We start from the raw sequence: 23,286 nt of genomic DNA, 5'->3' as shown, positions 1-23,286 counted from the left end.
GGAGCTGTATTTAATCTATAGCTTCTAGCATCTTATAAAAAATGCAGTTTAATTAGGCCAAATTCCCACTATAGGAAATCAAATCAACATACCATATTAATTTTGATCAAAACCAGCTTTTCTCCAAAAATCTGATTTTGGTAGTTATTTTATACGAGTTTTATGGGAAAATAACATAAGTTACAAATACATTTTGAACCATGCATAATTTTTACGGAAATGGGATTTGTACCATTTAAAGGGCTATAGAATACTAAATTTTTAAGGAAATCGTACGGGGCATTTTCGAGAAAATCCGATTTTCCGTTATTTTATGGGGTTATGGGAAAATCCTCATCAAAAATCAGAATTGAAATAAAATGAAAAAACATTCAAAATTTTTAGGACCAAAAGTTATTTTTAATCATCGTACAAAGTTAAATCAAAACCGGGTTTTTGCTAAAATCCTATTTTCGTGATTTATGGTGTTTTTATGGGGAAATAACATAATTATTTAATATTTACAATCACTTTTAAATGTAACTTTTACAGAAATGGGAGTCATACCATTTTGTTCAGAATTAAAAGGGCTACAACATACAAAATTTTTATCAAAATCGTTCCGGCCATTTTTGAGAAAATAAGACTTTTCCGTTATTTTATGGGAAAATCAACATTAAAAATCAAAATTTCAAAAAAGTGAAAAAAACCTGGAGATACCATGGATTAGAACGTACACACGAAATTTCATCGAAATTGCACCACAGGTGTGGTCCCCTCCGTATCCAGACACACACAAACACACGCACACACAGACATCACTTCGAAAACCACTTTTTTGGGTCCAGGGGGATTAAGTACGAGATAGAACCATAGAAATTAATTAATCTACGACAGTCCGTTAACTTACCGGTGGAAAAGCTTCAGGGTTGCATGGTTGCACAACTGTGCCTGCTTTCTCATCAAACTATGCAAAGTGTGTTTTTGTTGTGCTATTTTTATTTGTTTATTTGTTTTTCGGAACGGAACTCGGAATCGGAAGAAACCGGTGTCTAACCTAAAAGTTAAAAAAGTCCATAAACGGTATAAACCATAGCTTGTGAATAATTGTGTGACTGATTGTTTAGTTTTAGTTCGTAGACGAGACGATTTAATCACTCAATATTATTTGGTTAGTATTGTCAATTTTTATAGTTTAGGCCTATTCAATTAGGTCTAACTAAGTTATGCTAGGTACATTGGCTGTATCTGTATGTAACTTATCAGGTTTTGTTGGTAGATGGCCTAGGCCTAGTCTATAATTAAACTATCATAATCTAACCTAACCACCCAAACTTGCTGATTGTGAAAAAATCGCATGAAGGTTTACTAATCGAATCGATAGTTTCAAACGATATTAGCATAGCCCAGTTAACACGTTTACTGCTACGGACATTCCGGAACGTCAGCTGGGCCATGGCGCCAGGAGCTAGGAACGTTCCGGAACATCACCGTTCATTGTTTAATGTTCAGCCAGCTCGTTTAGAGCGTCCTATACTTCTTTGCAGCTGGTGGGGACGTACTTTTCTGACAATAAAAAATATTGTTTCCCAAAATCACCACCAGGGTCGTTTGGAACAGGACTTTGTCCCACCTCTTTCCTGCTACACTACTTTACCGACTGCAACCTGAGTAGTGCTGCTATCTGTCAGAATCACTTAGTACTACTGTATGTCCAAAGCCAGTTTTATTGCAGAACATTGCCATCCAGCATAACCACTGTTGTTTTTACTGTAATTCATGTGTATCGGCGGCAATGTTACGCAGCGGCGTGCGTTAGTTCAGCTCCTGGCGCCGTCCCGGCATCTAGCGGTCAGCAGCGAACGTGTTAAGAAACTGTGTTACCCTTGTTTCTCGCCGCCTTACATAGTTGGAATCTTGCAAATTGGCTAACATTTACAGCCTACTTGTATCTCGACCTTTAAGGAGGGACACACTTGTCATACTCACTTCCGATCCGACTCCGATCATACTGTGGTACGACTGTCGGAGAGAGGAATGGTACTTAACTTTGAAGGCGGGTGTTTACACCTCTCTGACACGCGTCACGTCATTCTCCGATCCTACTCCGATTTTGACTCCGATCATGCACCTACACTGCAGTCTATTCGTTTGTCGGATGCAGGACGGGTTGTTTCTTAAAAATCACCTTTATTCTTAAGGTTTAAGAATAATGGGTTAAGATAAATATGTGCCGATGTTTGATGTGAAATCTGTGCTTGCATACCTAACCTTCAATTTGAGACCTCGATCATGAAAATCGGACGGGTAAAAGAGCCAAACGAACTCGAGAGAGAAAAACTAAAGTGTTTAATATATATAGGTATTAGGCTATATAAGACGACACTTAAGTAAACCACCTAACCTTCCCTCCATGCAGAATGGACCCAAATTCTCCGTTTTCCACTCCCTCTGGAGATGACTGACTTTCTTCCTCTTCATCTAGACAAACCATCGATGTATAACTACGATCGTAGTATATATCGATGAGACAAACCACCATCATGGCTGAATCCCGAAGTCTAAAGCTTTTTGAACATGTTTATCACCTTGTGCACGTAGTTTACAAATCAGACTGGCGAGTGTTGATCGACCCCCCGGTGGAGGAAATCGGAGACGGGCCGGAAGCGTGTATGACATGTGTGCTCACCCCCCTCCGATCCGACACCGATCCCTCTGAAATCCCGCAAATCGGATCGTAGTAGGATCGGAAGTGAGTATGACAAATGTGTCCCCGCCTTTAACAGTGTAAGTTAAATATAGGTTTGGGTGTTTTAGCCATGCCTACTTGGCGGACTACATGTGACAGCTATGGGCGACGACACATTCATCTCAATCCTCGCTGCCCTCTAGGAAGCAGAACTCATAGGCCAAATCAAATTTGGACAGTAAATCAATTAAATTATGACTTTTTAATTATTAGTTTTTTTTGGTGTTCGGTAAGAAATCCTTATAAAATAAGTGGCCTCCGGATAATACCTAAGTAGGCCTACCTTCAAATTTTGTACAGTAGTAAGGTTTTTGACATGTAAGGCTTTTGTAATGTAATTTATAGGCCTAATTAGTTTCAATGACACAATCTAGTCCGAAAAGACAAAACATAAGTTATCAAGTTAGTAAATAGCCTATCATACATATCTTACAGGGTGCGGCAAAAAAACCAATCTATTTTTGCAGCAAAGGGTCGTCTGAGGGTGGTAGGGTTAGGCTCATTGGAAAGCCCACACACTGTCATTATTATCTGTAGTCGTAGATAACAGTGGTCGCCTGAGTAACACACGTTTGTTATTGATTGGTATTAAAAACAGGGTGTACATTCTGGAAAGTCAGGGATAGTCAGGGAAAGTCATGGAAATCAATTCTGGTCATTGAAAGTCATAAAAATAGACAAAAGGTCATGGAAAGTCATGGAAATCCCCAATGATGGAAAGGTTTGACGGGACTTTTCAATGCTCTAGTCCGCCATAACCCCGACTATTGTAGCATTTTTTTTAATTTTTCACAAATGCACGACAATTTAATTTATTACATTTGTATAGGTTTATGAGTTTTGAGTTTGTAATAGTTCAATACAATCTGTCCCTACTATATATTATAATCAAATTTAATATTTGTAGAATATTGTTAGAACAGTAGTGTATATTGAAATGTTACAACTTTATTATTACAACTCAAATTGGAATATAAATAATAGGCTATTGTTATAATGTTTTGAGTTGTCTTAAAGTTAAGTCTTTCTTAAGTTAAAAGCTAAATTTAGTAAACACTAAACTCAATAAAAATCAATAATCAAAAGTATATCGGAAGGAAAAAAGAAAGTGGAGAGAGAACTTGGCCAGCTACGGGAACGGAGGAGGCTGTGTTTTCTTCTTTTTTCCCTTATTTTGGATACCATATTTTTGCAAAATTTATTACTCCATTGTTATTTGTTAATATATATTTCAGTATTTTCTTTGAAATTACTTGTCTAGGCAGTATTATACGTGTGTACGTATGTTGTATATAATTTTCAAATAAAATTCGTGAGTCATGGAAATCAATGTTAAATGGTCATGTATAGTCATGGAAAGTCATGGGAATTAATGACAAATTTTCTGTGGACACCCTGTAAAAAAGTAATGATTCATTCATTTTAATTCAGCAGCAGTTCTGTGCATTCTTCCAATTAGGTTTGGCATTGTGAGGTTCCGTCGCGTAGCACAATCGAATGGTGGGTTTACTAAGGCCGGCCGCACACTGATCGGACAAAACGTCTTTCAACAAAATGTTTTGTCGAAAGACGTTGGGAGCGAGTGGCCTACCATGCAGATAAATGGAAGCATCACACACTGATGAGACAGAGGCATCAGACGCATTGTTTTGTCTGAAGACATCTTTGGGTGTTTTTGTGATCGCCTCCAATATTTTGTCTAAAGCAAAAACGAGGTCAAACAATTATGCGCATGCACGGAGGGCGGATATGCACACGCACTCACACAGTTGCATATAGGACTTACCCTATTAGTTCCTCGTAGAGTAGCAATGACGTCTGATACAATAGTTCTGAAGTGGGTAAGGGCCTATTATTGACGTCGATAATAATTATAAAATTTGGCTGCATCAGCTCGTAACTCCGCAATGAACCCCCCAATGTTCCGTTGTTGTTTTTTATTAATGATTTATTGATTTGTTAAATGATTTTTTGATTAATAATTCTAAATTCACCGAAAGAGCATTATAAAATCTAATACCTGCACAGGAATGTTTCTTTTCATATAATTTAAGATTGAGGCTCGTATAAGCAAAGACTATTCATTCTAGTTTTAAAACTGTGGTTTTGAACGTTTCTATTCTATGAGAATAAATTTTTATAAAAAAATTAAGTTCAAAAATGTATAGACTCTACAGTTATGAATCATAATTCAGTAAATAGACGTGTTTAACAGAATCATCCAAATTGAGCTTTAAAATGATTCTTAGGCTATTATGCCAAACTTATACAGTATTAGCCTAATATATATTCAAACGGTGACCAAATTTTTCTTTTCCTTTGTATTACAAATGTAGAGATTGGTGTAGGTTAAGTTAAGAAAAATTACTTAATTTAATAGAATAACATTTTAATCAAATTAATGGTGATTATAAAACAATTTTAATTTTGTTTCAGAATCGATGAGCTGAAATCAACTTAAACTGAATTATTGTCATAATGGTAAGTCATGGCAACAACTTGTCCGACTTCACCAAACCAAAACTTTCCCAATCTAGCAACTTCCCTACAAGACTTGAACAAAGAACTTCGACAGTTACCAATAATACTTAGGTCAAAATGTCCTACTCTTACTAAATATGCTACTAACATAGTGGCTCCTGGAAACAACCAACTACTTGCCTCCATACCCAATCCTACACCAGTGGAGGTAGTGACTGTGGTCAACTCAACCCAGCTGAGCATACCTGCCGTGAGTGACGAATATGTTCCCAGTCAAGATAATAACAAAGAACCGAATCAATCTAATTACATCCCCTACTTCAGATGCGGAAATAAGAGATGTGACTATAAAACAACCAACTCAAGACCTTTAAGAGAACATTTGATGTTTTGTGAGCTGTCCAGGGGATCTCCAAAATTGATCTGCACTTATTGTCGCAAAGAGTTCATAAGAGAGCACATAAGCAAATACATCGATCATCTCTTAATCCATGGACCCAATTTATACTCGTGCGCCTTATGTAAATACAAATCGAGTTTGACCAAAGTCAACTATCATATGAAGACGATTCATCACTTCTTGACCACCTATGTTTTACCGGTTGACCGAGACAAAACAGACCCTGAACAGGACTTTTTTGTTGTTCATGGCAAAGACAAGCGAAAGCCTGGAAAAAAACCAGCACCCAAGTCTAAAGCCAAAGTAGAGTCCAAGACCAAGTTTTCGCCTCAGGATTTAGATAAACATCCTCCACCAGTAGTGACAGCGACAACTGCCATTGACGGCTTGGACCTTTTAGAACTTAAATTTGGTCATTTTGGAACCCCGCTACTACTTTTGGTACTAGCTTCATGTGTCCAAGGTGTCCAACATCGTACGTTTGCAAAAACCGACAAGAAATGAAAGAACATCTGTTTAGAGATTTAGACTTCAGACCGATCATGTGTAAAATATGTAAAATTGGCAGCACAATGCGAAGTAGGATGATGAAACACATCAATAGAGCTCACAACGTAGAATTGGCGAGAATTTCTGAATATATAGAGATAAATGCAAATGAAGAATTGGAATACTGGGTGGATAGAGTTTTATCGAGACAGCAGAGCCTTATTCCTGAAGGGAACAAGACTGAGGAAAGCCGTAAACGTCGTAGATCAACTGAGACCGTATCTTCTTCATCTCAGGCCACCACTCCCCCTCCTCAGGCCATCAGCACAGTTACAGTAGTTGAAACATCTCCTTCAAGCCAGGAGGCAGCCAATTACACCTCAGATGAGGAGAGAGGTCGAAAGAAGTGGAGAAGAGCCAGATCTCCTTCCAGCCACATGTACTCTTGTGAATACTGTAATATGACAGCAAAATATAAATATTCCATAGTAACCCATGCCAAGAAAATCCACCCAGATAAGCCTCCCATGGTCAAGACACTTTTTAAAACATTCAAAGATGCATACAATTGCATGTATTGTAATTGTACTGCCTTAAACCGAAAAACATTAAACCATCATTGGATGGATACGCATAAAAATAGTGGTTTGAACTTTCTCTTTAGGAATACAGTTATCAATACGGAACTTGATTATGAGTGTTATTGGTGTAAAAAAAGGAGTGATTTAAAAGGTTTAAGGGAACACTGTAGGTATGAGCACTCTGTGTACCAGCGATTCCTCGTCACATCTGTGTCAGTGCCTAAATACAAGTGTTCTCTGTGTAAATTTGAAGTTCTGTTTAAATCTATAGATATCTTAAAAAGTCATTTTGCACAGAATCATCCGTCCGAAAAAATCATTTACATTGTTGCTGAGTCTCAAAAACCTGTTATATTTTCTCACCAAAATTCTCCTTCCTCATCTAGTGTGTCAGAAAAATCACCCCAACTCATTTCCACAACTACATCGGAACGTTCCTTTTCTTACCAATGTTTCAACTGTTCATACAGTAGTCCTAAACTTCGGCTTGTTGTTAAACACATGGAAGGACATTTTGATACTTTTGTTTGTAACGAATGCACCAGCCGGTTTCCATCAGCAGTAGAATTCAAGAGTCATATCCTGAACAAACATCCTTCTTCTATTTCAAAACCGACAATTTTCAAAGGCTCTGATACTGACATGGAAAAGGCAAAAAGAAATATTATCATCATTTTAAAATCAGGAGTAAGAAGGAAAATCACTGAAGAAGAATTAGCTGAAGCCGAAAAAGAAAGTGAATCGAATGAGGAGAATACAGAGATTTACTTAAGTAATGGGACTTTGGAAGAGAACCTGAGACCACCCCAGATTAAAGAAACGGCACGAAAGTCAACTGAATATCGTTTGCCTCCTCCGAAAAACACTTCACCTCTATTGGAGAGGATCCAACAAAAATCACCTCATAGATTTCAAAAGCAATTGTGTCCACCTGACGAAGAAAGTGAAGTCTCAGAAGATATTTTTGTGGCTGTAAAAATGCACGGTAAAATAATTAGACTACCTATTACAACATTTAAAAAGTTGATCAACTGTGACCCTGACCTCTTGTTACCAGATGTGGCTTGACCTATGCTTGACATGGACATCACCCTCATGGACCCGACTACCTTTAAGATTCTACCTATAAGATTTTTTACACAACTCCATGATTAATTACTTTGCAGTTAAATGAAGACTATTTTGTATACATTATGGTTTAGTATTAAATATTTCTTTTATCATGTAATGAGTTTTAAAATTCATACCTGACCATAATCATTTGATAGGCCTAATGAAATCAACTTAAGTTTTGTATTATGATATATTATTAAATACGTGTTCACTGTTATGTTATGTGAACATTCATTTGTACAGTTATCAATCCTTAAAACTATAATGTGATTATTGTACAAACTGTAAATTGTAAAAACTCTGATTCCTTTTGTACTTTGACATAGGAAGGTAATTTAGCTGTATTGTGATAGGAAAAAGGTAAAGGCAATCAACACTGATATAAATAAAAAAAAAATAATAACCTATTTGAAAAGGCCTGAAATATGTTTTGGTTAAAATTCATTCTCTCTTTGTGAGCTTGCATTTAACTATAAACTTTTTCATCTATACCTTTATCCATCCAGTTTGATGTGCAATTTGGTAATATGCTTAGAATTTTTAAACCATTGAATGAATCTGAAAGGTTTTCCTTTTTAAGTTTATAAAATGATCAGATATAAATGTGCCTCAACCAGTTTATCTTGAATTGTTAAGAAATACTTTATTAATATTAACAGCTAATAGCTTGCACCTCAACTGTGCTCTATGATAGAATCTGAAAAAATCACTGGAAAAACACACTTGTACACCATCAGCTGTCTGGACATTAAGGTCTCAACATAGACAAAAAGAATTAAATATAGACCGTCAGCTGTGCTGCGGTTACCATTGGTTCTGGCGCACACCGCTGGGATCGCCACGGTAGTTACAGCGTACGCGCTACGTAAACTACAGCGGTGTGCGCCGGAACTTATGGTAACCATGGTAACCGCAGCACGGCTGACAGTCTATATTTCATTCTTTTTGTCTATGGTCTCAAGCAACTAGTTTACATCTGAGTGCAGCACCGCTCACTTCTTCCTCTCACTATTCTAAGCAGACCTCACCTTGATGTTTCAGTATTGATATATCAGCTTTTCACAATGGTAGTTGATGTTGAGATTCTTCATGAGTGTGAATTGTGATCTGTGATTAGATTAAATTTGCTTTACAAGTTAAATCCCTATTGAAATCCACATTATTGTCAATTATTGACTATTTTGAAGATAAGAGTTTGGGTATGGAAAACGTTTGCAGAAGGGTTTTGTAGGTGTCCATACTTGTGCGATGAGAATGGCCTCAGATGTCCATAAGTGGAAATTTTCCTTAAGGATTGGGTGTCTAATAGCATAGACAAATAGAATAAATATAGACCATCAGCTGTGTTGCGGTTAGCATAAGTTCTGGCGTCAACCGCTAGGTTTGCCGTGTAGTTACGGCGCACACCTCTGCAGCATCTGCTGGTCGCATACGGCTCCTGCGCTCCTCGCCTGCAGCAGTGTGCGCCGTAACTACACGGCACTCCTAGCGGTGGGCGCCGGAACCTTCCTTCGACAGTCTATATTTATTCTATTTGTCTATGCTGATAGTAGTCTGACCTCAGGTTAAAGTAGTTGTATACAGGAGTCTTAGAGTTATCTTCTTTCAGTTTAGCAATCTTTCACATATTCTCTCGCTGACTCAGAAATTAAAATTACAGTGGCTTAATCTAAACCAGGCTTACAATCCTCTACGTTGCAAAAGGAGTTTATTGGATATCATTACCCTCGTATGACATGGAGAAGTAAAGAAAAAGAGAACAAATTTTTTATTTATGTGGCTAGAGAAGAATGAAACTATTGCAGTAGATAAGACCAAATATATATATACGGTAGATAATCAGACAAATTATCTATATAGGGAGTTGTATTTTTTAATTAATATTAATAAGTAATCTTTGGCACTATTAAAATTCTGTATAATCTATAACTTACTTCTTAGTGAATAAAGAAATTTAAATTGAAATCAGCTACTACAAACAGGGACTGTGCAACAAATTTGGATAATACCTGCTGTCATACCTTTCTTCTGAATTTTTATAACACAAATTTGTCATGACTGAAAAAAAAAAAAAAACGGTCAGTTGTATTGTCATAGCCTTAAAATGAAGTAATTGTGAGACCTTCACATTTTACTGTAGCCTACAGAAGAGTTCACATCCAATCAAGACCCGCCTATCGAAACTAGCGAGCATGGTGCACATCTCAATCTAGATACAGGAAAACGACTTTTTATTATTGGAATTTTTGGGTATTCTGTATGAAATGCATTTTGGGGATTACAAAAGATTCTGAAAGTTTTGCCAACACTGTAGTAACATAGAGGCAGATTTTTTCCTTAGGAATTCAATATCTTCGCTACTATTTTACATTTCACATTTTGATTAGAAATACAATTATAGTCACACCAGTTACAGTGCAGTTTAAATTTTAGCATTAACTATTGGATGCAGAAGTTATTTTTTGTTGCTGACATATTTGATGGGTCATAACAGTTGCTTTAGCTCATAATAAGTCGTTTGATCTGCTTAACTTGGTAAAAAACGTCATGTATTCGTTAAAAATTAGTTATTTAGATCAGCGCAATCTGTGGGTGGCTCATATAAACTACCACAAATTTGATTTAAAAAACTAGCGACAACTTTAACATGGGGATTGAATCGAATGTCTAAAAGATTGTAGTTTTCATTCGTTTTTGACACATCAGATGTTTGGTTAACAAAACTGCTTATATTTAATTTCGCTAATCGCAACTTGTTTTGAACATAATCAGTTTGGATCAGCAAAGTTCAATTCTAGTCTTATTGTCACTTAATCAAAGAATGTGGACATTGAAATTTCGATTAGGAAGTTATGTTAAGTTTAACTTGAGTGAAAACTGAAACATGTTTGTTGTTTTTACAGATGAAAACTCCCGAAAAAGAAATGCCCGAGCCTAAGGATAAGATGTCGGGCCACATCATCAGACAGCTGGAGGAGCGACATGTAGCCAGTAAGGTTGACCTCATGGTGTGGTCCAACAAGATGGATTTATTGGCCCTCTCTAATACCAAAGGTGAGGGTTAGCTCTTCTCTTCAACTATTTGTTATAATCAGCCAAACCCCCATGGGGAATTCACTTAGATCTTCTTGGATCGAAATCATTTCACGTTCAACATTGATGCAAAAAAAAAAAAAAATGGCAAGAAATCTATTACAGCAGAATTGTTTCAACATTTGGTCTTCTACTGACAATATACTATGAGAACCAATTTACCAGCAAAGTTTTTGGAAAATATTTTTAAGAATGCACACATGTCACTCAATTGCCATGCAGAGGGATTATAAAAACTGTAAGGATACAGTTTAGTTGAATGGTAGGAGAGAAAGTTGACATAAACAAAAAAATCACCTTATGGATTAAAAAGATTTATACATTTAAATGGTAAAGCTTCATAACTCAGTCAATATTGAAATTATTACGTTAGCTTAGTGAAACTTTGCTTAATATATCTTCATAAAAATAAATCAAGAAAAGGTATTTCTATTTTTAAATCCCTGACACTTGTATCAGAATCCTTACCAGGGTCAGATCTTTTAGATATTTTCACACTAAAGCCGGCTTCAGACATGCACCATTCGCAAAGCACAAAATATTTGACAGTCGGTGATCTAGTTGTCTTGCAATTCGCCGATTAACGAGTAGATGTCTACACAAGTTTGTTTCGGGAATAGAAAAAATATTCGTTCACTTTGATGTGTGCAAAAATACTGACAATGAATTGGAAAACACGAACACGAGCATTTGCTGCTTGCCAAATAGACAAACACCTATCCACACTACCTACTTGCGATTCGGCAAGTCGCTGCTCGGTGCTTGGCACATGGCGCATGGCGAATGGAGCCGGCTTAATGCACACAAGCTCAGCACAGCATTGAAACATAATCTAAGGAATGTTATCGAGAGATATCCCATGAAGGTTGTTTTGACAAATTGTTCAGTGAAACCTTAGAACAATTTGTAAAGAATTGATTTTGACCCACAATTTGGAGACTAAGGGGAAAACAGTATTCTGAAACAACACAAAATGGCTCCAAAGGTGGGGAGAAATGTTCCATTGGGAGGGATGAGAAACTTACCCTCCACAACTGGGTACCATGTGGTGGGCTTAATACAAGGGTGTTTATCACTACGAAATCAGTAAAGCCTCCAGGAAAGTATTAAAAGTAAGTAAGTGTTGAGCCCGTGGGTCACCTAATGGGTGTGCTGAGCCTGGTGTACTGTTGGGTGGGCGTGTTGAGCCCCCAGCATCCCCAAAATGGGGGTGTTGAGCCTCGGGTAAGCTGGATGGGCATGTTGAGCCTCCGATACCATCAAACGGGTGTGTTGCGGAGATTAAAGGTGGAGGGGAGGACTCTAATAGCCCCAACTACTTAAATTTGTATATTTACGAATGCATGTTGTATTGTTGGTAGTTTACGTCCGATCAGAAAAGTGAGTTGACCGTCTAGAAAAAACTTCCTCACAAATTGGTATAGGTCTAAAGATGCTCTTTTTCCTGTGTTTGCACAGTTGTGATACCCTAGCCCTTAAAGCAGCACAGTAAATTTCAAACCATAAACTGGAATGAGGTTGATTTATTTTACATAGCAAATTTTATTGTAATCAAATTGAATCTCATTATCAACCGAAATATTAAAAAGTTTAATATGCTGACAATTAAAAAAAATTATAAATTAACTATACATTAATTTTACAGGAGAGATCGCTCTACATCGTCTAACATGGCAAAGAGTGTGGTTGCTGCCGCCTCCGTCCCCCGACATTATTGTTCGCAAGCTTGCTTGGCGGCCCGATGGCAGAGTTATTGCAGTTGCCTATGTGCCAAGTAAGTAGTATTATGAAAGTACCACTAACTCTTTGGTATTGTGGGGCGAAAGGTTGGCAACTTTAGGAAATGCCTGGTTATATGGAAAAAGGGGGGAAAATTCAAAATGTAATATATGGTACATTTTTCTTTTTCCTCTCATGAATAAATACTGCAGTTACATAACATGACCATATTTAAATTGTACTTACTATAAAAAGGTTCATTACTTAAGTATTTTTGAGATGGTATAATAATTCAAGATGGTTCTGACTGTCAGACCGACCTGCTAGGCTAGGCTAGCGCTCTAGTCACAAGATAATTGTGGCTTTTTTTTCCTGGCCTTAATATTAATACTATTACCCTAGATATCCGGCCTCAGTTTTACCTGTCCTCGGTTTATCTGCCCACTTCTCAGATGCCAATTAATATCCAAATGCACTTCCCTCGAGCTAAAGGCGTGTAGTTGCATACACTAGTCACCGCCAAGAGCTAATATACACTATGGGGCGGTTCACGAGCTCGGGACTTCATAGTCCGCGACCAGACGTTGGTCCCGGACTATATAAGCGACGACCAAAAAATGGGTTCACGAGTCAGAGCCTAATGATGTGAAAGCCGGGCCCATTGTAGGTCGGGACCAAATCCATAGCGGAGCCTAATGACAGGGATTCGCAGGGAATTTCTGTTGAGACGTTGGTAACAACCAGTAACAACAGTCTGGAAACACATGTGAAGCCACTGCTGTTGACATCATAGATGTATATAACCTAACGAGTTATGGTTATATACATCGATGGTTGACATACGCACTTCCAACCAAAACGTCCAAACCGATTATTTTTCCCGTATTTCATTGTCCCAATGCTCGCCTATGATAATCTATCTAAGTTTATTGATTTATAAACACAACAATCCACGTTTGTATGAAATCAGATAATGGAAGTCTTTAGTGAAATATATTTTTTCTGTGTGCATTATTATAATTCAATTAAGATGCATGACAGAAAATAACCGGGTAGACCTATTTATAACCGGATGAATGCCTATTTTGCATAAATGCCCGATAATTAAGGATGGTGATTTTTGGATAGGATAATTTTAACTAAACTTATTTAAATGGTACAATTATTGAAACTAAAATGTATTTAGAGGTACTGATTATTAGATATAAAAATCGTATGTGTGTGCTGGATTTAATCGTGGCTGTAAACAAAGAATATTCTTTCCGTTATTCTTCCACTCTATAATAATCTAACTGTAAAATGTTGAAAATAATATTCTGCATTAGCTCGTAATATTATTTATGTTAACAGCTATGGTTTTTAATTTACATTTTGTGTTGTTGCGATTTTTAAAATCAGTTTCATTACAATGCGTTTATATTTACTAGGTAGGAAGGATTTACTAGTATTATATTATATTTACTAGTAAGAAAACAGTTTTTTTTCTTTGGGCATAGTTTCGAACTAAAAATTTGATTTGTTCTGCTCTCATTACCAAACAAATAGCTACCATCCAAACTTTACTAACATCCAATAAATCACCAGTTTCTCGATGAAAAGTGCCATCAGCCAAAAATATTAGTGCAACTGACATTTTTTTTTCAATTTAGAATACTGTAATGGATTTTGCTGTCGGGAAATCCGTGCCTTGGAGTGAACGCCTCAAATGACTCATTGACGGCATCTTTGGAACATTTTAATCTATCTTTAAATTCATCAAGTCATAAAAGGGTTTTAGTCATGATAACGAGCTGGTCCTATGCGAGGTAGTGGAGTGATGGTACATAATTGTTAACATAATACAGTATAGATATTTCATAGTCATATTCAATACACACGGCGACCAGTGAGTACAACACAAGACGGTGATATCACCGCGAACCGTACTCAACGACTGACGGTTTGCTTGATGTTCCCCACGGCAAAAAACTATTTCTGATAATTATGTTGGATAACGATGGTTTAACTGTGGCTGATTAGTTATGTTTATATTCTACGCATAATTTTGTCGTTAAAATTGTAATAACAAGGGGTTTATCAGTAAAATATCTTTGTTATGATACTACTTTGTTACGTGCATAATTTATCTGTAGTTTTAAGTTGTTTTATGATTTTTTTCATGTTTTATGATCCTTTTTACCATTTTTACATATTTTTTAAATATGGTGTTGTGGGTAATGAAACTGTTCGGAATTTAATGAGGAACCATATTTAAACATTAGTTTTTAACAAATAATAAAAATAAAGGAGCTAATTAGATAAAACCGGCATCATCTCACGTTAAACCTGCCTCCTACCAGGTCTGAGTTGGAGACCAAACACCATTGTTCTTTTGGGCCCGAACCATCTCATTTGGGCTCGGACTTGACTCGTGAACCCACCGGGACTAATGATCAGAGCCGGCACTATCTGTAATTGGACTCGTGAACCCAACTTTTAAAACCGGGTTTTATCCCTGCACTAATTGTGTGCCGCCTATCAGTTTGGTCCGCGGCTTATATAGTCTCGAGCTCGTGAACCCGATTTTTTAAGTCGCGGCCCAAATACCGGTTATTTCCGGATTCTGGGCTCGGACTACGATTGTCCCGAGCTCGTGAACCGCCCCTATATGAACTAATATACATCCTCACAAGTTTTATTCGTTTACTTTTTACTGTTATTACTACTTAGTAGAGTGAGTAGCCCTAACCTCTTAACATTTGGTTGATATCAGTGGGGTTAGTAGGCCTATAGTATAGTAAATTTGTTTTGATAAAAAAAATGGACAAAAAGTTAAGCAAAAAATTACAGACCATTTTGAGGACTAGTAATCTTCAAAGACAATTTTGTGAGTAACTTTTGCCTCCATCTTTATTTTACATAAGTTTATCTTATATTAATTTACAGTACTTTTTGTTAGACTTAATTACTTAACCACCTTTTTGTAAAAAAGTGTTGTATTGGTTTTACAAATATGATTTTTTTAAATAGGCCTAAACTCAAAAAAAGAGACTTAAACACTACTTTTGACTGCACTTTACTTATTGATTACACATAATTATTAGGTAAAAACGATAAAAACGATAAACTATTGTTTTTATAAATAATCATCCTACTTGTTTTTATAATCTTACCAAATCGTCATCGGGCCAGGGGCTTGTATTCGTATGAGAGGTGCTACTAGCTACTGTATCTGCGAGTAGCACAATGTTTAAATGGCAAAAGCAATGAATGTACAGAGTAGCCTAAATATGAGATGTAACATTTTCCTTAGTTTGCCACTAGGGTCATAAATAACAACAGTGTGGAATTCTTCTGAACTTGTGTAGAAATGCGTTACGGGTTTGCTGAAGAATCCAAACTGACGGGTTATAAAAAAGTGCCGAGTTTGTGGGACTTGACTATACTAGTCCGTGCACTACATGTTGGTAATCCAGGATTAAATTCTTATTTGTGGATAAAATATTATCTTATCAAAACTTGTATCCTCTCTTACTAATATTATTTGTAATTTCAATCACTCTGCTCCTATCATCAGTCATCACACTACAATAAAGCTTATGTAAAAAAAAGCCGATCCATGAACTAAAAGATGTCTTACTTTTGCTTGAGTTAAGCCTCCGAATCACTGATGAATACGTGTACTGGTGCAATCACCTGCTGTCAAGTGATCCTTATGACCTTGAAGGGCGACTGGCTTCGATCCTCACCGGATCATCTTCAGGCGAACGTCGTCATCTTTATTTTGTTCCTACAAACACGTCGATAAAAAAAACACACTTTTTTATACATTTAGTCATGCACATACACAAAACGCATAAAGAAACCAAAACTATTAAACCGGTTACGCAGTGGGCAACACGGAAGTAGAATCTAGACTGACCACTGCATTCCGGTGTCATTTTTTCCTTGTACCCCTTTTCCTAATCTTTTTTATCAGGTTCACGTTTTAGTTTTTACCCATTCTTGACTATTTTTATTGCTGTATCAAATATATTTGATGCAAAAGAGAGCTTCTCGTTAAAAACATTTGGCGAGTCCTGTTTTACGGCCTTGTATATTTTGAATTCCTCAATTGTTGTCATGAATGGTCCTTTATTGCATTTGTGTTTGTAAGAACGAAATAAAGATGACGATGTTCATCTGAAGATGATCCTCTGAGGATCAAAACTGGTCACCTTTCAAGGACATGGGATCACTTGACAGCAGGTAATTCCACCAGTTGCCTAAACGTAAAAGATGTTGCTTGACTGCTAGACGTTTGCTTATGAATGTGTCATATATGCTTTTTTTAATGGGTGCTAAACTTTCTAAAAAAATGCTGTAAGATCCAGAGTTTAAACACAGTGCAAATTCATTTCCATGATAGTTTTTTTATTTCTCTAGAATAATAACATAACCTATCCAAAATAGTTTTGGAATTATGATAAAAATGAAGTTTCTCTGTTTGCTGCATTTATGAGTGTAGCACTTATCTTGTTTATTAATAATACAATTACTGTATTACAATATACTTTCTAAATCAATTGTTGTTTTTCAGTATGTCAAACTATCTTGAAATACCGTTTTATTTTTATTTTTGTGATTTAAGACTTTGTTTACATGGTACAGTATTATTAACTAGCTTCTTGGCAACAAGATAAGATAAACAATTTTATTTTACTGTACTTTTTAAATAATATTTCCCTCATGCGGAAATAATAATATAATTTAAAAAAATAATAAATAATAAAAATAATATTTCCCCCTTCCTTCTTTTAAAAGTTTGATTCATCAAAAACTACACAGGATTCTAAAGGATGGAGGGTAAGGCTAAATTTTATTTTAAGAATTTAACACCTTTCTTAGCTTAAATTACATCAAAGTGTTTTTCATATCAAATTAATTTAAACAATTTATTATATAGGGCAGATTGTAATGTGGGTGGGATGAATTTTAGTGCTTTGTTAGTAACCAAAACCAGTTTTTTTACCCAGGACCAGCTGTTTTTCAAAACCCAATGTTCAAGCTGGGTCAGAGTTGAACCAATAACCCTCTGTTTACTAGGCAAGTCCTAATCACTCCACTACCCAGCTATTTTTGCTCTAAGCTCATTCAGGACCCAATCAGCCTAGGAAGTGTGAGTTTATTTTTTCTTCAATACAACTGATCCCAATACTCAAATTTTCTGTTTCATTGTAGAATCACCTGGTGGTGAGGAAGTAAAAGGATCAGTGTCCTTGGTTGATGTGGAGAATAAGGACATTCTTCATACATTGAATGTGTCTGATGACATCACTAGTCTTGTGTGGCTCCAAGAGAGCACAGACTGTCCCCAGACTGTGGGGGGCCATAACCAGGTAAGAAGAAAAATAATACGAGGGTGGTTTGTAAGTAAGGCCCGGTTTCGCTTATAAATCTGTAGTTCACTTGTACGCCGCAGCGAAGCTCATCACCAGCATTTATTAGCATCATTTGTGAACAGAATGATACAAATTTCAGCTTTGGTAGCTGTCATGTACGCTTTGGTTCGTGTTTTTAAAATTTTTTAAACAATCAAATCTCCCGCCGCGTCCGAAGTAAGATCAGTGATAAGTTTTTTGATTACAAGAAACATATCTGATACTGACATTCATCGCCATATGACTGAAGGTGATGTCCCTAATGCAATGAGTGAGGATAAAGTGCAGAAATGAGTTATGGAGTGTAATAATGGCTGTAAAGTCCTCTTTTCTTAGTGGTTTCCTTTGAGAAGTCTGGGTACCCACCAGAAACATAATTACTTCCGAAATGAGCATTTTTACGGCCATTTTAAAACGCCCTAATCTATTTCTGCACTTTCCACGCTGTCTTTGAATCAGGATCATAATCTCTAGTCATCTGGCGATGAATATTGGCATCAGATATGTTTCTTGTAATAAAAAAACATGTCACTGACCTTACCACAGACGCAATGCCGGCAGTAGATTTGATGTTTACACATTTTTAAAAACACAAGCAAAGTGTACATGAAAGCTACATGAAAGGTGAAGTTTGTGTCATTCTGTTCACAAATAATGCCAATAAATGATGATGAGCCTCGTTGTGGCGTACAAGTGAACTATGGATTTATACGCAAAACCGGGCCTTACCTAAAAAACAGCCCTACGTACTTAAAAAAGTTTGTTCTTAGTATTTTTAAATAAAAGGTTATTAGAGCACTAACGATCAAATTTTTACCTACAAGATGTGTTTTTTTAAGTAAGGCCCCTTTTTACGCACAGCTCTGTAGTTCGCATGTATGCCTCAACGAGGCGGAGTGCTCTGATGTTTACATTTTGCTGTGTGTCTTGAAGGGGGCCACTTCTCCCCTAGTCTAGGGAAATTTTATTCCATTCACGGGAAATTGATCATTGATGATAGCAACACTGCCATCGGGCTGCAGATAACGAGGAGCGTAGGCAACATTCAGTCGAGTGGAGTAAGATGACCATGGGGTCCAGGTGGGTTGGTATGATGACGGAGACAAATCTATAAGAAATATTAAATGCGTAGCAGTTATTCCACAGTTATAATTATGATGACAGGAGAGGTTTCTCAGGGCAATTACTACAATAAACTAAGGTAATCTCAAAATAATGTGTATTTTTTTAAGCTGTAGGTACCCCCCTGGTCTTGCTCCTTTTACCTAAGGTGGCGTGAATATATGTTTTTGACTGCAAGAAGCATATTCAATGCAGACATTCTTTAACAGATGACTGAAGCCTACGGCCCTATACAATAAGTTAGGATAATGTGTGGAAATGGGTTAGGGATTTAAAAAGCGTATATGATGAAGAACGCTCGGGCCGCCCTTACGAGGCATATCAATATCAATATATCAGGAATATCAATTCGTCTGATTGGATTTTTACTAAAATATTTCCATAAAACAAGACAAACTTATTCCACATTTAAATTACATTAGATTTTAATGAGTGTTTAGGTTGGCTGCTTAGAGGAAGGAAAAAGTGTTTATTTGTTTAAGTTTCACTAAACCATTGTGTTCTTACAGATGAATTTATAGCTTTTCTTTTCCCTGGTAAATACCAAACTACATTATCTATCTTTCAAAATTATATTTATATTTTTCATTTTTGGATGTAAACTAGGTCTAAAGTAAAATGTGTGCAATCTATAAAAAGGCAACTAAAAAACTAGATTCAATTTTTATTTGAAATTCTGACTTGATGAAGAGTTCATAGAAGTAATCTGCAAACAGTTCAATTAATAACAATTAGCGAGGACAAGTAATGAAAAAATGAATTGTCCACTTTTAACAACTAATATAATGTGCAACAGCGAAGTAGATCCTTTCAAGATCTTGTAGATCCTAGTGTTACTAAGGCAGAACACTAGTTTGTTCGATAGTTTGGCCGAAGAGACTTCGATTTTAGTGAAGAAGTGGTTTCAAAACCAACTTCGTTTAGAATACTGGGAAGGTCTGCCAAACTACTTTCTCTTTCTTTGTTTGCTGGGTTGGCTTTCTATTGTTTGTTCTGTTCTCCCTGGCGCCACTGCCTTAATGGGACTTTGACTTCGAAATTGACACCATCATTCCATGAGTTGTTGCTTGGATTCAGAGGTGATATGAGATACTCATGTTTTGTCTCCAGTACCATTTTGAAAACACTAGTTTTTTTTCTTTTTGGTCCTCTGTGTGGGTACCTATCAAAAACACAATTTCTTCCATTTTCATGACCATTTTTAAACATCAGTGCCATAAACCTGTCATGTGGCAATGAATGTCTGCATTGGATATGTTTATTGCAGTCAAAAATTTATTAATTGACCTAACCTTGCATGCGGCGGGAGATTAAATAATTAAAAACATTTTCTAGACACACAGCAAAGCGTACACGCCAGCTACAGAGCTGCAAATGGCATGATTCTGTTCAGAAATGATGCCAGTAAGAAGCAAGCCGCCTTGTTGCGGTGTACTTGCAAACTACAGAGCTATATTCACAAACGACCCTTTAACTTGAAAATCGCCCCGACTAATGGAACGATTCATAATTATTTGGAGTAACACACATTATTTAGTACAATTATAAAATTTAACAAAAATCTGAATAATGTTCCATTAAGATGAGAATAGCTCTATTTTTATTAAAACATTGTTCAAATAAAAAATTAAGTTGTTATCCTGCAAACTGAGTATTATTTAACCAAACAGAGATTAAATTATTAGTAAACCGTGTTTTGTTTGTTTTAATAGAAAATTATTGTTTCTAGGATGGAACAGCTGATTTCTTGCCCAAACTTCCTTCTCTTTCACGTAGTTATGGATCCATGGGCGAGAATGCTGAAGAAAACTTAGAAGATGCCAAAAGAATAAAAGATCAAACACATTTAAATTTCTTACTTATTGGAACAAGTGATGGAAACATATACTTGAGTGTTTTTGGCCTCTTCTCTTGTGGTGTAATTAACATTAAAAAACATCTAATTGAAGATGAAAATGATAATAAACATATTTCAGTATTGGATGCGGAAATGAGCTCAGATATGAAATCAATATATTTATTGGTAGCAATTGATAACAAAAAATTATATTTTGAGTCGACCAAAGAAGAAAGTGAGTCTGTTGTAAAAGGAAACACCATTGATCCAGAAGTTGATAAAGAACTGCCTTCTACAGCTGAAAAAGCTTGTCAGACAAGTAACAAATCAAAAACCACTTTACCAAGTGATAATGTTGAGGGCAAAAAAGAATATGCTAAGAATGCACCTCATGAAGGAGGCAGTGATGCAACAAAACGAGAGTTAAAACTTGTGATTTTGGATACAAGAATTTTGTCATCCAGATCTCGAGAGCTTCATGCTTTGTCACTGAAACATGGACACATCGTATCATTACTGGACTATTTATCTCAAACAATGCGTTCTATCATAGAAGCTTGGGAAAACATATACTTATTAGAAATTGAGTCAAAACTTTCAAAGCATGCAGAATCCCTTCCAGAAGGATCACTTTCAGCTGACTTTTTAGAACTGTTGTTACTCGGTGTAGCTTCTGATACATTGGAAAATTTTCTGTTAAGAGAGTTAAATGACAAAGGAATAAAAAAGCTTGGGCACTCAATAGAACTAAGCCATTCTAATATTCAGAAGCTAATTCTAAAACATCTTCTATCAGTTGGACAAAGCTTAGCATACCATCTGGCAGAAATGAAGGGAATGGCCAAACTTGCAGATCGATTCAAAGTTCTTGGACTTGAAGAAGAAACAGTCTCAGAGGCTTTCAGTGCCTGTGGATCATTCCTGATAAAAGCCACAGAAGTGCAGCTTGTTATAGATGAAAGTATGAAGAGGTATAAAGCATTTTTTCGATGGTTGTATGCCATAATTCTTAGAATATCTGATGACCGTATCCCTGATCTAACTATGACTGATATAAGCCAACAAGATTTAGAATTTATAGCTGATTATTTGAACAACCTAGATGTAAAAACAGATGAAGATGGAACGCGAAAGAGACATTGTTATTTGGACAGACTTGGTCAGTATTTGGTTAATAGAGATTTAACAACTCCGAGTGAAAATGACAAAAACAATCAATGGCAGAAGCTGCTAGAGGAAAATCCTTGTTTGCAAAATCACTTTTGCATAATCAAAAGAAACAAAAATAACTCTCTAATTCAGCAGCATGAACATTTAAAAGCAGCCATAGAAACAGTTTTTAAAACTCCCGAAGATGCTATCGGCAGTATGTTTCAGTTGAAAAAGGTTATCACTGTTGCCGATGTAGCATACAAAAGATTAACCATGTCATTATTGGATGATCACTTGATTTTGATAAGTCTAATTGAGTTAGATTCCCCAAATATATTTAAACTTATTCAGATCCCAGCAGACGAAAATAGGCAGGTAATCACAAAATCTGTTTCATTCAAATCAGGAGATTCAGTTGCCATGAAATGCCTAGACGTTCAGTTTTACTTACCAGAAATCTTATCTGTTCTTCTAGAAGAACAAGATGAGAGTAAAAGTGCAGTTATTGTGCAAGTTATGACTAAAGCTATTTGTGATAATCCCTTAGACAATATTGAAGGAAATGCACTGTCTACTGATTCAGTTGTTATGCGTCAAATTCCTGATTTAGTCGCTTCTTGTTTTGCTGTCAGTGGGACAAGAAAAATTGCTGTGGTTTTGTCAGAAAGCAGAAGGAAAGTCAGACTATTCGAGATGGAAGCAGAAGATGAAGATGAAGAAGATGAAATGACATCTGTGGAACCTTCACCCGGTTTAAATGACTCTCAAAGGAGTCAGAAGTCGTCAAGTTTTCTTGATGACGATGATGATCGGCTAGAAATCAACAACATAAAACAAGACACAAGTACCGGTAATTTAGAACTTGATACTACGGCGGAGCCTGATGTTTAGCAACAGTTGCTAAGTCAGTCTTCATATTTTTACATTCATTTTGTAATTTTGCTGTATATATGTTTTTTTATAAATAGAAATGTTTATTACTGTCTATAGTGTTTTTCTGATATGTCTTTTATTTTGAACAACAAAACAATAAACACTTGTTCCAAAAAGTTAGGCTACCAAGTTATGGTTTTACCTAAAATGACTTATCTATGTGAAGTACTAATTTCAAGTTGAAGAATTAATTTTATGATTACTATAATCGTCTGATTTTAATTTTTAAATCTTTAAAT

At 36.2% G+C, this 23,286-nt stretch overlaps 1 protein-coding gene across 2 annotated transcripts; it reads left to right on the top strand.

The window, feature by feature from the left end:
• Positions 1-1,046: 1,046 nt before the first annotated feature.
• Positions 1,047-23,051, top strand: LOC128990137 (anaphase-promoting complex subunit 4). 2 transcript variants are annotated; one of them, XM_054412404.1, is made up of 6 exons: positions 1,047-1,150; positions 5,165-5,209; positions 10,696-10,846; positions 12,531-12,659; positions 17,804-17,961; positions 20,855-23,051. In XM_054412404.1, the coding sequence occupies exons 2-6, from the start codon at positions 5,207-5,209 to the stop codon at positions 23,003-23,005; spliced, it is 2,592 nt and encodes an 863-aa protein (XP_054268379.1). In that variant the 5' UTR covers positions 1,047-1,150; positions 5,165-5,206; the 3' UTR covers positions 23,006-23,051. The 2 variants fall into 2 exon arrangements, with proteins under 2 accessions (XP_054268379.1, XP_054268387.1); XM_054412412.1 differs by lacking the exon at positions 5,165-5,209 and having other exon boundaries at positions 1,077-1,150.
• Positions 23,052-23,286: the final 235 nt, after the last annotated feature.

This window comes from Macrosteles quadrilineatus, unplaced genomic scaffold (assembly GCF_028750875.1).
Source record: "Macrosteles quadrilineatus isolate MER2022 unplaced genomic scaffold, UCM_ALF_1.0 Scaffold_1__1_contigs__length_201487025, whole genome shotgun sequence".
Classification (NCBI taxonomy): domain Eukaryota; kingdom Metazoa; phylum Arthropoda; class Insecta; order Hemiptera; family Cicadellidae; genus Macrosteles; species Macrosteles quadrilineatus.
This window is presented reverse-complemented; position numbering and strand designations above follow the sequence as displayed.